The sequence below is a fragment of the Uloborus diversus genome, chromosome 1 (genome assembly GCF_026930045.1).
Source record: "Uloborus diversus isolate 005 chromosome 1, Udiv.v.3.1, whole genome shotgun sequence".
In the NCBI taxonomy this organism is placed as follows: domain Eukaryota; kingdom Metazoa; phylum Arthropoda; class Arachnida; order Araneae; family Uloboridae; genus Uloborus; species Uloborus diversus.
Window position 1 is genome coordinate 247,343,903 of NC_072731.1, and position 15,447 is coordinate 247,359,349.

A 15,447-nucleotide genomic window follows, 5' to 3' on the forward strand; every position below is an offset into this window, starting at 1 on the left:
GGCTTTAATTAAGCCACTCATTTGCAGATTAATTTCATGGAAAAATCAAATCCATAAAATTCATTTTTCCATGAAATCAAAAAATGATTTCATGGAAATAAAAAAATTCATCATACATGCAACTCTTACATTATGTAAGGAAGGTTTAACGATCTAAAATAGTGCTGGCCATGGCCATTGCCCTATTGCTTTACCCCTAGGAGCTCGCATAGGCCAGGGTACTTACGTTTTTTCATTCGGGCTGCTAAAAACCAAACATGTTTTCAGCATTGAAATTTAATAAAAATTGTTTTTCTGAAGGAAGAATCAGCTAGTTAATGATCATAAATTTATTGACTTGCAATCCCCTTCCAAGATTTCATTTCATTGAAATTATATTTGTTTTTAGAGAACACATTAAAAACCGGGGATTTATTTCCGACCAAGTTGATTAAAATAACATTCGTTAGAGAGCAATAAATAAACAACTCTTCTAAATTTAAAAAAAGTTGTTAAATTTATTGAAATTTGCGTTATGTTTGGAAAAGTTAAAAGGAAAAGTCTTTCAACTTCCAAAGTAATTCAATGCTTTCAGATCCTTAAAATACTAAAAAATAAGCTTTTTGAAATGAATTAGAGAATGGGATTGCTTATTTTAATGCTATGCGCCTCAAAACATATTATTTACATAAAGAAAATAAATCTTTCTGAACAAGTAACGTATTTTTTTCCTTTTGGTTATTTTTCAATATTTGTTTCGGTAACTATTTCTGCAATTACTTTTTATCGTATTTACATTTTATCTACTTTGATGCTAATAAAAGGCAAAAAAAAAAATCCTTTTTAAAAACCAAGCTGCCATTCAAATGTAAAAAAAACTAAATAAAACGAGCTGATGTGTGCATCACATGACTTCCTTTTACTCCAATTTAATGTCATTTTCCGATTATTGGCAATTTTAATGTAATTCAATAGTTTATTCTCCAAATATCACCAACAGTGGCCAAAATGAAACCAGATTTAAAGAAAAAAATCGCCAAATTTTTCGCCAAGTTGGCGACAAAACTTGGAGACCAAGAGACTGGCGATATATTGCCAAGTGTCCACCAAATTATAACACCACTTGAGTATCCATCGAAATTAACAATGATTTCCCCTCAAAAAGGGCCAAAAGACCCCTTTAGAAACACTCGAATGCAACCAAAAGGGGGAGGTGTACAACTAGATGCCACTAGGAGTCTACGTACCAAATTTCAACTTTCTAGGACATACCGTTCTTGAGTTATGCGACATACATACGTACATACGGACGTCACGAGAAAAGTCGTTGTAATTAACTCGGGGAATGTCATAATGTTTATTTTGGGTTTTCATACGTTCTTAGGCACTTATCCGCGTGTGGTCGGGTTGAAAAAAAAAAATCAACATTAATTCGGGAATGAGCAAAATGGAAATTAAGGCCGAATTTTGAGTGAAATTTTTTCGCGAGTACAATACTTTTTTGTAAAAGGAAGTAATAATATTATGTCAGTAGGTAATGTACCTATAACATTTTAAACGCATAATCCTTTTGAAATTTGGCATCTAGTTTTGAAGCTTATTTAGGTAAAGGAATTATATTTAGTGTATATGCGTATAGTGAACGCTTTATTAAGAAAAAAATATTACCTCCGTCCCACATTAATTGCTACATTGTAACACTTTGTACATATTTTTAGTTTCTGATTATTTGTGTTTTTAGTATTTTTTAGATGTCAGGGTGCTATTTTAGGTTATTCTATCAATTAGCAACATTTAATCATCAAGTATTCTGTCCTCCTTTCTCAAATCAATAACAAATTAGTTGCATAAATATAGATTTCGCACTCTTTAGCCATGCCTCATTATACAAAGACTCTACTACTTTTATACCAGAAGGATCAGTTAGCTTGCTGGTGAATTCAACGTTCATTAGCTATAAGATAGTAGTAGCTTCAAGGGAAAACAAGTTCTGGAGAAAATGGGGCGTGGCCGAGTTGCCGAATGGGATTTTTGAACCTAATTTGGTACTGATTTAAGGATGAAAGAGGGAATGTTTGCTAACTAAATGTTGTTTATGGACATTTATAGCATCTTGAAGTAATTGAATGAATGTCTAAAAACAAATAACAAAATCATGTTTTCAATCTTTAGTAATAATAAAGCTGAAAGTCTCTTTGTCCGAATCTCTATCTGTCAGGATTTCCCTCTGTCCGGATCTCTGTCTGTCTGGATCTCTGTGATGCGCATAGCGTCTAGACCGATCAGCCGATTTTCATGAAATTTGGCAAAGTTAGTTTGTAGCATGGGAGTGTGCACCCCGAAGCGATTTTTCGAAAATTTGATGTGGTTCTTTTTCTATTCCAATTTTAAGAACAAAATTATCATAAGATGGACAAGTAAATTACGAAGTTATCATAACGTGAAACCGTAAGATGGGCACAAGCCAATTGGCGAGAAAATTTACCATACATTATTTGTAAATATACATGCGAACCAAAAGACCTTTTAATTTTCTATTACGGGCAAAGCCGTGCGGGTACCACTAGTATTTAGTATAAAAGCATTCAATTATAGCAGGAAATTTGGGGCAAATTTTTCTACCAAAATGTAGCAACAATCCGTCATGAACAAGCTGGGACGCATTTAAACTTTGCATATTTTCCTTCGAATTCAAAACCATTTGCATGATGTTTTAATTTTGTCCATATTTTAAAAAAAAAAACATTTAATAATAAATATTGTCTAATAAGTCTCATTTTCTCTTTTCAGCAAGGCCCCAAGGAGAAATGAAACCCGCAGTGTGGTATCTGTCTGGATTTGTGGTAGTCATTTTTTACCTTTACTTGACGGCTGTGCAATACGTTCGCGGTATCCAAGTAGACTTTAGCTACCACAACTATGAACAGATGACAAAACTTTTACAAGACATTAGTAGAGAACACCCTGATTTTGCTTTGTTATACTCTATTGGAAAAACTGTTCAAGGTAAGTGAAAACTTATGAATGGGGTGGAAAAAGTTCCGCCTCATTTTATTAACAAAGGCTCGTATTTTACCAAAGGGTGGTTTAAGTTTTATTTACAGTGCTGGTCAAATTATTAGACTAAAGTTTTTTTTTTGTAAATAGTATTTTGTACACTATTTGTATTAAAATACTATTTATTTTACTGTTAAAGTACAGTACAGACTGTTAAGTTTGCAGGTGGCAGCAGTGTCTGCTTTATTTATTGTTCTTTGTTTATCTACCTACCAGGAACATAACCTCAGCCAGCTTAAACAGTTCACTAGTTCTTCTTATTAGTGTGTTCTGTTATATTTAAAGTTTTATGTAATTAGTGAGTATGTGCATGTGAGTATATATAACAGGGAGTATAAACAATTTTTTGCCTCCTTTTTTAAAAAGTTAAGAAATGGTGTAAACCTTGTGAAAAGTATGCCAAAGAGACTTAAAATGCTCATCAAGAACAAGGGAATGCATACTAAATATTGGATAATTATTTCACTGTTCGTTAATGTGTCTATAGTTATGTAATCAATAAAGAATTTGCTTTTAAAAAACAGTCTTAGTCTAATAATTTGGCCAGCACTGTATATTCCATCAAATATTCAGACATTATGATCAAAATAACGATATTGTCTGCACCACTTTTGCAGTGGAATCGGCAAGTGGCCTATTAGAAAGATACTGTCTGACTGGGAGGAAAAGGATAACTTCTATGTGCGTGTTTCGTTCATTTCAATGTGACTCTCTTTAATTTAGAGACTAAAACATCTATAATTAAAAACTGACATCCCTGCACTCTAATATATCCGTCCAATTCCCCCTGTAAACTGGATGTTACCCTTCTATCTCATCGGTTGTCAGTCAATACTAGATAAATACTTTTCAGTTAATTAAAATAAGTTTATCCATAAATTTTTCAGCAACTTTCAATTTTGTTTATTTCTTCGCTTGTATTCTTCTATCCACAATCTTATTGAAGGTCAAGTTCAATTTCGCATTGCATTTCAAAACTGCCACTGTGTAAATCTAAAAACATAACAAGGAGCAAATACTTTGTTTAAAGATTTGTAGTTTACAAAAATTATATTTTTGGATTCGGCAAACAAAGTAGAGGATAAAAAAGAGTAAGATGGTACAAATGATAAACAAACACGGAGAAATGTCATGAACAATTTCAGTTAAAGTTATTTTCTTTACTACTTGACAAGTAGACTGAAACTATGTTTCATTCACATGGAGCATGGGAAGAACCTAATACTTTTCGTAAGCAATATGGATTTATGCTTAAAGGTTAGAAGTCGGTTGAGAAAAGAGTAAGGTACAAGAGTAAGTTTTTCAGTGTAATTTGTATCACATAAATTATTCCTCCTGATTATTTTGTTGTAAACGCAACCAATACTATTTTATTTTTCACGAAATCACACAGGGCATCAACAAAAAGTTTTTTTCGTTCACGGAATTCATGAATAACAAAATTATTTTCTTCGAAGCATTGCTTGAAACTAAAACTTAAAATACTACACTATTCCAGCAGATCCATAATAAATTACAACCACTATTCAAGACATACTTTTGAAAATCATAAAAGAATGTGGAATACCGTTTTTTCTGCCAAAAAACTGTTAAAGAAATTCAATGAATTATCCAAAGTCTTCTATAAAAGATTGATATTTGCTGTGCCGTTCTCTTAAGCAAGCGATTCTTCATGTGAGTCACCCAATCCTTTGGGCATCTGATATCAATATCGGAAGCATAGAGGGAGCTTTTCTGGCCATTTTGTTCTCTACGAGTCTGTTACTAAAACGGTTAGGAGATTATTGGATTTATCTGTTTCTAACGCTCCAAAGCGTTTTTTTCCTCTTGGTGTATTGTTTGTTATTGTTTCTTCATGCGACGACTGGCTGAAACGATAATCTTAAATGTATAGGGGCGCTATTTTCTCTAGTGTAAGAGAACATTTTTTTAAAAGTAAAGTTTGTTGAAGGAGATATATTTGGGATTTAAAAACCTTTGTTCTTTGAAGTACATGCCTAGGAAAAAAAGATAAAAAGAAAAAAAAGTGACATTAGTTTTCAGTTTTTAAAATAGTTAAAATGATTCTTGGGAAATGAAATGACAGAAGTGAACTTGAAAATACCGGTACAATTATCCTCGCTAATGTAGACATAAGTTTGTGCTAAAGAAGGGGATGGGAGATGTTGATTATTAATAAAATAGAAATTTCCTCTGGGGTTGGATTTTGTCATATTGTAATTCCACGCATATTAGCATATGAAGATTGGCAATATGTCTTTAAAAAATGCTACAGGGTTGGGCTTTTAACTCTCTACCGCACAAATTAATGAACTAACTAAGCCATAGTATTGTCAACGGGTGATTGGAGGTTAATCATAAAAATAATACTTGATTGTCAGGTTAGCAATTTACAATCCAGTTTGTTGTAAAAACAAAATATCGAGCCTTTCGTTGCTCAGTATCCGTAGCTTAATCTTTGAAGTAATGTATGCAGCTAGGTCACTGTGTACGCATTGTATCCCGAGTTTATTTAAATTTTTACTCCTTTCTGATTTTTACCTCGTATAGCAACACCATTGTTTCAGAAATGTCACGAGTTCAATATGTACAAGTGAGAGAACGATTTATAACCCCATAATGGTTCTTAAAGTAATATCTTAGCTGTTCAGTAACATCTATTTTTGCTGTGAGTATCTAACAAATATTACTTCCTTCTTTAATGCACAAAAGGTTTTAAAAAAAAAACTGCTTGAAAGCGAACAAAAAAGGTTTTGTAAATGTGAATTTTCAAGTCAGGACAACGAAATTTCCTTTCTAGCTAACAAAAGTAGAAGAAAAGGCTTATTAATCTACGATCATGAAAAGAAACACTGAATGCAATGAATTAAGTGTAAAACAATGGTTTAATGCATGCTTTTGCAATTCTAAAAAATAATTTTATCGACATGAAAGTCAGGACACCAAACTGTCTGGTATTTTAGAAAAGAAGCGCTTTTAATTGAAATTGATTTCGAAAAGTTTAAAAAAGATGTGTTATGCACTACACACACAGTTATTATGCCATTAACGTAATACTTTAAATAATACTGCGTGAGACATTTTTGAAAAATATAGACAAACGTGTGTCCTATTCTGGAAAATGTAGTAGTACTTTTTAACCTTTTACTATGTAGCCCCTTAATGAAGTGGTAGTACCATATAACCTTTTATTCATACTACATTAGGGTTATTTAAATGCCCTAAAAATGTTGTGATGAAATAACTTTATTTATCAATAACAAAGACGGTTAATGATTGTTTAAATTAAGCAAAACATGAAAAGGACCCAAGTTTTGAGTTTTTGAAAACCTTTTTGCTAAAGTACGCCTCCTGATACTAAGAAGCAATTATTAAATTAAAAAAAAGGAGAGAAAAATTTAACGAGTTTAAATTTTGAAAATAGCCTTTACTTCACGCAAACGTATTAAGAGTTTAATTAATCGGACACTTTTTTCTGATTATTCGATTATTAGCAGATGACATAAAAAATTTATGGTAAATCCTTCTCCGTGATTAGAACGCAGAATAAATGTTTGTTGCTTTGGTCTTGTTTGATCTCATAAGAATTTGGTTCGAGTAATGGATTAAGCGGGAAAATCGATATTTGTCCTATATGACTAAGTTGATTAATGAAGGTGCAACATCTAACAATTTGTATGCATTTCGAAACAGTAATTTTGGAATAAAGAAGAACTTGAGCTGTATTGAAAAACTTCGCAAAGAAGTTTAATAATACGGTTTAATTCGAGATCGTCAGAGTAAAACTTTGTCTTACGACTTAGCAGTACATATATAATCTTGTATATGATACATAATATTTATTTTGTACATATATCTTAATTGTGTGTTGACTACAAAATCTAAGTTCTGCATGCGTTAAATGATCTTACTTTTGTTTGTATTACACAGTCTTATTTATTACTTAGTCTTAAGAACTGATACGGCTAAATGTATTTTTTAACTTATTCAAATTAATTTTAAAAATTGTAATTTAAATATACGTTAAAGAAACTCTTTTTTGATACAGTGGTGGTCAGAATTATAAGGACAGCAGAAAATTTCACAGAAAAAAATATTTCTAAAATAATTCAGTAAAATTTATACAAAAAATGCCTTTTATGCTAGAAATTATTGTAAAATGTAGAACATTTAAAAATACAAAATATAAAAATGTTTTGCAATGATGATTAAAAAAATATCGTTGTTAAAACTGGACAAAATTATAAGGACAACAAGGGTGGTTTTGCCCTGAAAAAATCTAGAAATCTATAATATCCCAGATTTTTTTCTATCACTTTTATCAGTTTTGATGTCATGGAAGTTGAAAAACGTTCTTGAAAATTTTTATCCTGATTTTTTTGATGGAGAAAATGAGCTCTTGCTTGTTTCGATAATTAAAACCCTTTATCAGACTTCAGATGCCAGAATGCCTCACAAAGTTTCCATTAAATTAAACCGAGACTTTCGTCCGCCATGTACAATACTACTTTCACGAAATAAGCATCAAGCAATGATTTTGAGGTTTGAGAAACATGTAATTTGGTAATATCTAGCTGGAACAAAGTGTTTAAACTTGTAATTTACAGTGCTTTTCGTTTTAAAAAATATTGCTCAGTACATCAACATTACTCTCATAATTCATTCTTCCCTGCACAAAAAATATTGGTATAGTTTCGTCCGTTGCAAAATTTCACCAGCCCATTATTGAGCCCCCTCTAAATATACACTTTCAGAGATTTGTTTCCTTAACAGAGATCGTAACAGAAGTAACAAATTCCATCAAGTCAATTCCAATCAAACTTTTTCACATCAGAAAAGATAACATTATCCCATTTTTTACCCATAACAACGAATTTTTGGCACGTCAAACCCTTTGTCTCTTATGAGCTTTTTTAAGATCAGTCGTGACATTAGTTTCACTTCATGAAACATTTCCTCTTTTCGTAAAACAGGTTGAATAGATCGAGATATAGCATGCATATAGTTCTTGAATTCCCATCTAATATCTCTTGAAGTTTGTTTTTTGGAGCAGGCTCGTGTGCCCACACTTACAGAAACAGAAGATTTCCTTCCTGTTCGTCTTTGGAGTCCTTATTTGCCGGGAATTTGTGAGAAAGCTCAAAATGACCGATCTCTATCTATTTAGATTTGTTGCTATTTGACGTGCAGTAAGTCGTGAAGTTTCTCAATCAACCACTTGCCTTTTCTCAAATTCTTGTCGTACCTAAGGGTATGACTGTAAGAATTGAATGGGAGATCACCAATTGCTTACTAAGCATTTATATCCTTATGTAGTGCAGTGTGCAGAACAAAAAACAAGCACATTTTGCTTTTTAGAACACACAAATATTTGTCCTTATGATTTTGTCCATATAACAGGGATGTCTAAATTCAAACTTCATTGTATGGCTATGAAATTCCTGTGTAATTTCCAATAAAGATACTAAAAAAGGTTTATTTTACCATTACTTTTCAGTCATAAAATTTGCATAACATTCCGACCAAATGCAGCCAAGATGTGGGGATTTTTCTTTTGTGCTTATAATTTTCGCTACCATTGTATTTAATTGAAAATGAATGTTATACTTTTTTACCCCTTTTAATTTAATTTCTTACTTTTATTTTCCGTGCTATCTACTTTTTTTTAAAAATATCGTTCGTTTGGAAGCAGAGTGTCACAATACGAAACTTTTGTATATATCTCTTTCTCTTTATATATATATATATATATATATATATATATATATATATATATATATATATATATATATATATATATATATATATATATATATATAATGTGTAGTTCATTTCAGACAGAAAGAAAAGAAGTTTATGCACGATTGACCCGTTTTTCGAATTTCTTCATCATTGCCGTTTGATACAAAACTCTGATTCATGTACTTTGTCGAAGTCTCTGTCGTTTATTCATGCAGTTTTGATGGTGTGTTCAGTGAGTTGAGTAAATGGGCGGGAAGGAAACGACCATTTATCATACAGTCGCAGTTTTAATGGCAGAATGTTGCATGGATAGTTTTATAGAAACTGACTGCTTCTTTTTATTTGTGACGGTTCGATAGTTGACGGCTAGATTTTGTTTTATACGAAAGTTTCTTTAGTGTGAAGCCTATTATTTTTAGCTATCGTAATTTAAGGTTCTGGGTAACTATAATTGAAGCTACTCTATTTCGATCTGCGAAGAGCCTCGTTTGAATAGACGTAAGTAACTAAACCTTGATTACATTGTAATGCAGATTATATAGAAAAGATGCCTATAATAAGTAGATAAATTCAATTTTTTACCACTACTTGTGAAAGTGGCGCATTCAAAATAAAAAGATACAAGTTAAAAACGAAATAATTGATTTATCACCACATTTGCTTGATGCAAAATTTATATGCAATTCTATCTTCAAAATGTGTTTCATCAGAGTACTTTATCAGTAAAACCTGTTCTTTTTCTTCTTGAAAATCATTATATTGAACGATTTTACTTAATTCACTAGTGGGTATTTAAAGTAATCAAAATTTGAAATACACTTCTCTTACGTACTCATATTTTTCCCTATTATTTGATTCTACTATGTGATGTTTTGTTTTTCATGCTCCAGTTTCTCACTTGATGGTAGAAAATTTGAATTACTGTTTGTGTAATCGTTCCATTTCATTGCATATTTTCATTCTTTACGCATATGAGGCAGATAGAAGCAAAGGGGTGTAAGTGGACAATTTCAAGTTTTGAGTAAAACAAGTTTAAAAATAACGTCCTAAGGTCGGCTTTCATTGAATATTTTTTTCTAAATTAAGATGCACAGCAGCACCTACCAGGACTACCAGTACTACATCTTGCTGAAAGACGGAGGAGAGGTTCCCCTACTGTTTGTACTGGTTATCTTCAAATTTTTACTATTGCCACTTAACATCCCTTTTCTTCTCACTTCCTGATATTTTTTCCCATTACCCATATAATGTAACGTATATTTCCATGGTTTCAACTTACGTCTATTGAAAATAGCTCTAAATAGGTCTGAACAGGAACACTTTTATTAAGAACATCCTGAATATGCCAATTGAAATTAATTTATGATGTAGAATTTGACTATTAAAAGTATGACCATTAAAATATGCAGATAGTAGTGTTTGAGAAATTTAAGAACGTTCGTGTTAAGCAGAAGTAGGCCTGAGAACAATCAAGAACCGTTTTTTTACCAAAATTTGTTTTAGGTTTTTTTCCCCCAGATTTATGACTTAAGAGACTTTTTTTGAACTGATGTGATTACTCAACTTTACATAGCTATTACTTTGAATATGGCATTTTTTCATATTTTGGAAAATGTATAATAAGAGAAATGAAGCCAAACATAGGGTCGCATGCACGCAAATGAAGTAAAACTATCAAACGTAACTAAAAGTTTCATAAACATTTAAAAAATCCGTCTAATATATAAATTGTGCCATTCTTTAAAAAAAGAGTTTGGTTTATTTTTAAATGTAAAGTAATTATCCGATGAATTCAAACAAGATGTTTAAACTACTTTAAAAGTCCCATTGAACTGCAAAATAAACCACTAACTAAATTTAGTAATATAAAACCTAAATGAAATTGCAAAATAATATGCCAAATGACTACGTAAGTTGCATGGCTTAAGACACTGTTTTTGAACTGATGTATTTAAAGCATTTAAACCATTTAAACTTTAAAATCTAAAATTAAAACATGATGGACAAACATGGTGCCGACACAAGCGATTAATTTTGTTTCCGCTAATTTGGAAAGTGAACAAGTCTCAGCGCCAATGTTCATCATAGTATACACTCATATTCTGCCGTGGGCAGACAGAGGGCAGTAATTGCGGATTTTGCTTTTTTTTTTGCATTTCTGTTATCAGTTGTACGTTAGCTTTCGGGTACAAGCTTGCTTATTTGGTTTTCGCTGAAAGAAATGCGGGAAAAAAAGTCAAATGGCAACATTTTCCTATTGTTAGTGGGGCCGTGGTTGCATGATCGGTAAGGCATCGGACTTATGACCGGAGGGTCCCTGGTTTGATCCTAGCTTGTCAAAGATCCACCGTCTTCACTAATGGTGACTGGGGGACGTTAAATATGCTCGTAGTCACAATGTCCGCCAAGTGAAACTATACCTCTGGCGGTGCTAGGCCAGAAAGTTATTCGGCTTCTGGTCTGGTTCTAAATTATCGAACTGTTCGTAGATGGTGCTGCCATCTATCGTGTTGTCTGAGCCCAATCGGACTTCGACCTAGAAATAGGCGTTCGATTAAAACGGAAGCCGAACTCCTCTGTCGGGCTCGGGTTCCCGAGTGACATAAATAACAGCAACTGTTGTTAGTATTGAATACAAAAAACATTTCTTCAAATATCTCAAAAAATCATTTCTGCAGATACTGCCATTTACATGACAATGGCAGAATTATTCTTGTGAAAGTGTCGGAGAATTTTAAATAGAGATGATGTTGGTGGAGAACGAGTGCTGAGTTTCTTTTCTACAATTTATTGGAGGGGCTGAATATTACTGAGTGTCAATCATTCATAACGCCCCCTGCCATCACAACAGTTTATAAATCAAACACAGCTCTTTAATACATAAAGTACACACATTCTCCCTACAAAATACACATTTTAGTATGAAAAACTTCAACGGCCATTTAGAGCACAATCGTTTAATTTACTTTAGCCATAAAGCAAAGTATCAAAATGTTGACTGGCTTCGAGAAGGGAGAATATTTTTACGTAATATAGGGGGAAAAAATCGAATTTTGTGATAAAGTGACCTAAAAATGCTGCTTTAATAACTGAAACCCCCCAAACGCTGTTGCCATATTTCCGATTTGAATATGCTAAAATGCATTTAAAACCCTCCCGAATCCTATATCATGCATAGAAACTGTATCATGAGTTGACACTTTTCTCATTGAAATGACTCCGCTGATATATTGAAAGTTTTCGAGATGGCTATAGAATAAAATATAGATTTCCTAAACTGCACTTATTTAATGGCTCTTTTGAAACCGTTCTGGAAAGGTTTATTTTAAACCAAATTTGGGAAGGGGGGGGGAGAATTTTTACTATTGAAACAGACGCAATTAATGCTGCGGATAAAACATTTCAGATATTTGTGATTTTGTTCATAAAGTTGAGAAACATATTCTGTTACATCAAAGAATTATCTGACTCACGCTATTCACGCTCAACAGCAAGAATTCAAAAATCTAGTTTTTCTAGTGCAATTTTTCTTCGAAAGTAAATAAAATTGTCAAGTGTTTTTTTTTTTTAATTTTAATAATAGTAGTGTAAAAAATCTAAAAAATGCCTTACTTTTGAAGTTTTATGAAGTACCGTCAACTGGGGAAAATTTATCGTTTACGGGTACTTAATTTGCCTTATATTTAATTACCTTTGAAATGTTCGTTTTTATAATTTACTTATCTCGATTTTTTTCTTTTCATTTACATAGAAAAAGAACGGCTTTGAGCGGATGGCTTAACTATCGCGTTTGTTGTCGGAAATAATTCAAACTAACAAAAATGGAAGACAAAAGGGGGGATTTACTACGTGTGTGTCAAAGTTACCTTGGATGATGGCATTAAGGATGGTATGGAATACCTACAAAACATAAATAAAAAAAAAAAGTAACAAATAAATAAAAAATATCCTGCAACCCCTGCCCTGGCATTCAGTTGAATTTTGACGTCTTGAATTTAAATTATGTTTTCGCAATCACGAATTGCAATAGGATCCTACTTGTTGGGTTTATTGTTTCTATAAATGGATTGAAATGGACGTGGAGAAGAAGTTAGCACGCGTCATGTTATGGCTATTTGGATTCTTGTTAACACGAAGCATATTTAGAAAAATTTGGTAAACAGGATGCAGTAAAAAAGGTATAGGTAGTGTGGCTAATTTGCACCCTTACTTTCATCCATTTGGTTAAAGGTAACTGCAATAAAAATATAGTATCGCAGTATTATGCTAACATTCTTTAAGAAAATACAAATTTTCAATTGCATTAGTATAGATTTATCATACAGTCATAAGGATAATTAAATGCATTCTTGGGAACAAAACTTCAAAACTTTGAGAGTATGGTTAAACAAAATGTCTGCATTACGTAAAGCGTTGCGTGGTCCACAAATAATATCACGCTTTGAAAGCACTTATAGATGGGAGGGAATAGGTAACAAATCATAAGACAGTACACAAATCTTATTAAAAATGTGTTAGACTTAAATAATATATTTTCATTTAAAAAGAGGATGAAGAAAGAAGAAAATGTATAGTTATATAGCGCGTCACGTGACCAAGAGAAGGGGGCTGAGGGGGTCGACTGTATTGAAAAAAAGCTTCATATCATTTATGGTTATCCTCTATTACAGTTACGTTTTTATCAATATGAATAGAAATCATATTAAAAGTGTGTGAGGCTAAAACAATACATTTTCATTTAAAGAGAAGAGTAATAAAAAATAAAATGAATTGTATAAAACTGGGCTCATATTTTAAGAAAAGGATGGGACAGGTGGGGAAGGGAACGAAACTTGAAACACAGTTAAACAAATGTTCCTATATTCTCATAATATTTGTTAGGGGGTTAGTCTCTAAGGAAATGTGTTACAGGTTCATAATGAAGTTAATTAAAATTTGAATTTTCTGTTTTTATTAAAGAAGGTACGGCTCTGGGGAAAATTGTAAACATTCTGAATAAGATTTCCTTTTTATGTTATTCCATTTCCTTTTTCGCAAACAAGTATATTTTGTTAAATTTTTTAAACACAAATATCAAATTATGTTGTTTTGCTTAAATTTAAGGAAAATAGCGCTATGGGAAAGTATAGCAAAAGGCCATACATGCAAAGAAATGCTCGGTAGTCTTGGATTTTTGTGCTTTTAATAGCATATTACTTGAATTTGAAAACACGAGACTTCAGGGAAAATTATTCTTTTTAAGAGTAAAAGAGCTGTTTCAGAACAGATGTATTGCAGGGTAAGCATGAAAAGGAAATATGGATTGATATGGAAAGGACATATTCTGGTATTAAATAGAAGGTAATTTGGCGCAAATTATTTGTTGTCGCATTTGACATGTGAGTCGTAACGATTTAAATGTGACAAAATTAGCATTAACGACACTTTTTAAATACATTATATGTAACACTACTAGCATTATAATTTAACATTGCGATCGACAAGTGTGTTGTTTAACTGACTGGAGATATTATTTTTTACTTCATTTTACAAAAAAGGAAGTATTGTATTCGCGAAAAAAAAACGATCAAAATTTGGCCTTAATTTCCATTTTGCTCACCCCCGAATTAACGTTGAGTTTTTTTTTTCAAACCAACCACACGTGGATAAGTTCCTAAGAACAGAAAGACACCCGAAATATCCATTTTGACATTCCCCGAGTTAATTAAAACGACCTTTCTCGTGAAGTCCGTATGTCCATATGTATGTATGTCGCATAACTCAACAACGGTATGTCCTAGAAAGTTGAAATTTGGTACGTAGACTCCTAGTGGGGTCTAGTTGTGCACCTCCCCTTTTGGTTGCATTCAGGTGTTTCTAAAGGGGCCTTTTGCCCTTTTTGTGTGGAAATCATTGTTAATTTCGATGTAAACTCAAGTGGTGTTATAATTTATGCAAACACTTGGCAATATATCGCCAAGATTTTGGTCGCCAAGTTTTGTCGCCAACTTGGCGACAAATTTGGCGATTTTTTCTTAAACCTGGTTTCAATTTGGCCACTGTTGGTGATATTTAGAGAGTAAACTATTAAATCGCCAATAATGGGGAAATAACTTTAAATTGGTGTAAAAGGAAGTCATGTGATGCGCTCATCCGCTCGGTTTGAAACAAAATCTAGTATAAAAAATAATTTGAATTTTGACATCTTGAATTCAAACTATGTGTTTAACAATCACAAGTGTGTGTAAGTGTGTGTGTGTGTGTAGGCGTGTGTGTTTGTGTCTGTGTGCAAGCATGAGTGTGTAGGTGTGTGTGTGTGTAGGTGGAGCACCCTGCATGGTTTGTATGCTCCTATAGATTTTGATATATGCAACACATTTATGAAAGCCATGCATAGGCAAAATGTATGCTAGCATTGCGCTTTGCTTGTTAGTTACTTCAAGAGGAAAACGGTTTACACTCTTAAGCTCAAAAATGCATAACATTTCTCGTTAGTTGGAGAAAATAATAGGAAAGTTTATATCTTCTGATGCTCCTTTTCTCCGATTCATAAATTTTACTTCGTGGAAGATGGCCATGAACCCCAAATTTCACAGAACCACTGTATAAGAAATATTTTAGCACTTACTTAATTTTCAATTTTCATTATAATTATTAGCATTCCAATATTAAATAACTTCTATTAACACC

General features: G+C 32.4%; 1 protein-coding gene across 1 annotated transcript in view; it reads left to right on the forward strand.

The window, feature by feature from the left end:
• The window catches only part of LOC129234230 (carboxypeptidase M-like), a 430,473-nt gene that overhangs the window by 361,296 nt on the left and 53,730 nt on the right, over window positions 1-15,447 (forward strand). The window contains exon 2 of the mRNA XM_054868165.1: window positions 2,770-2,985. Coding sequence (XP_054724140.1) covers window positions 2,770-2,985 — 216 coding nt within the window. The remainder of the gene's footprint in view (window positions 1-2,769; window positions 2,986-15,447) is intronic.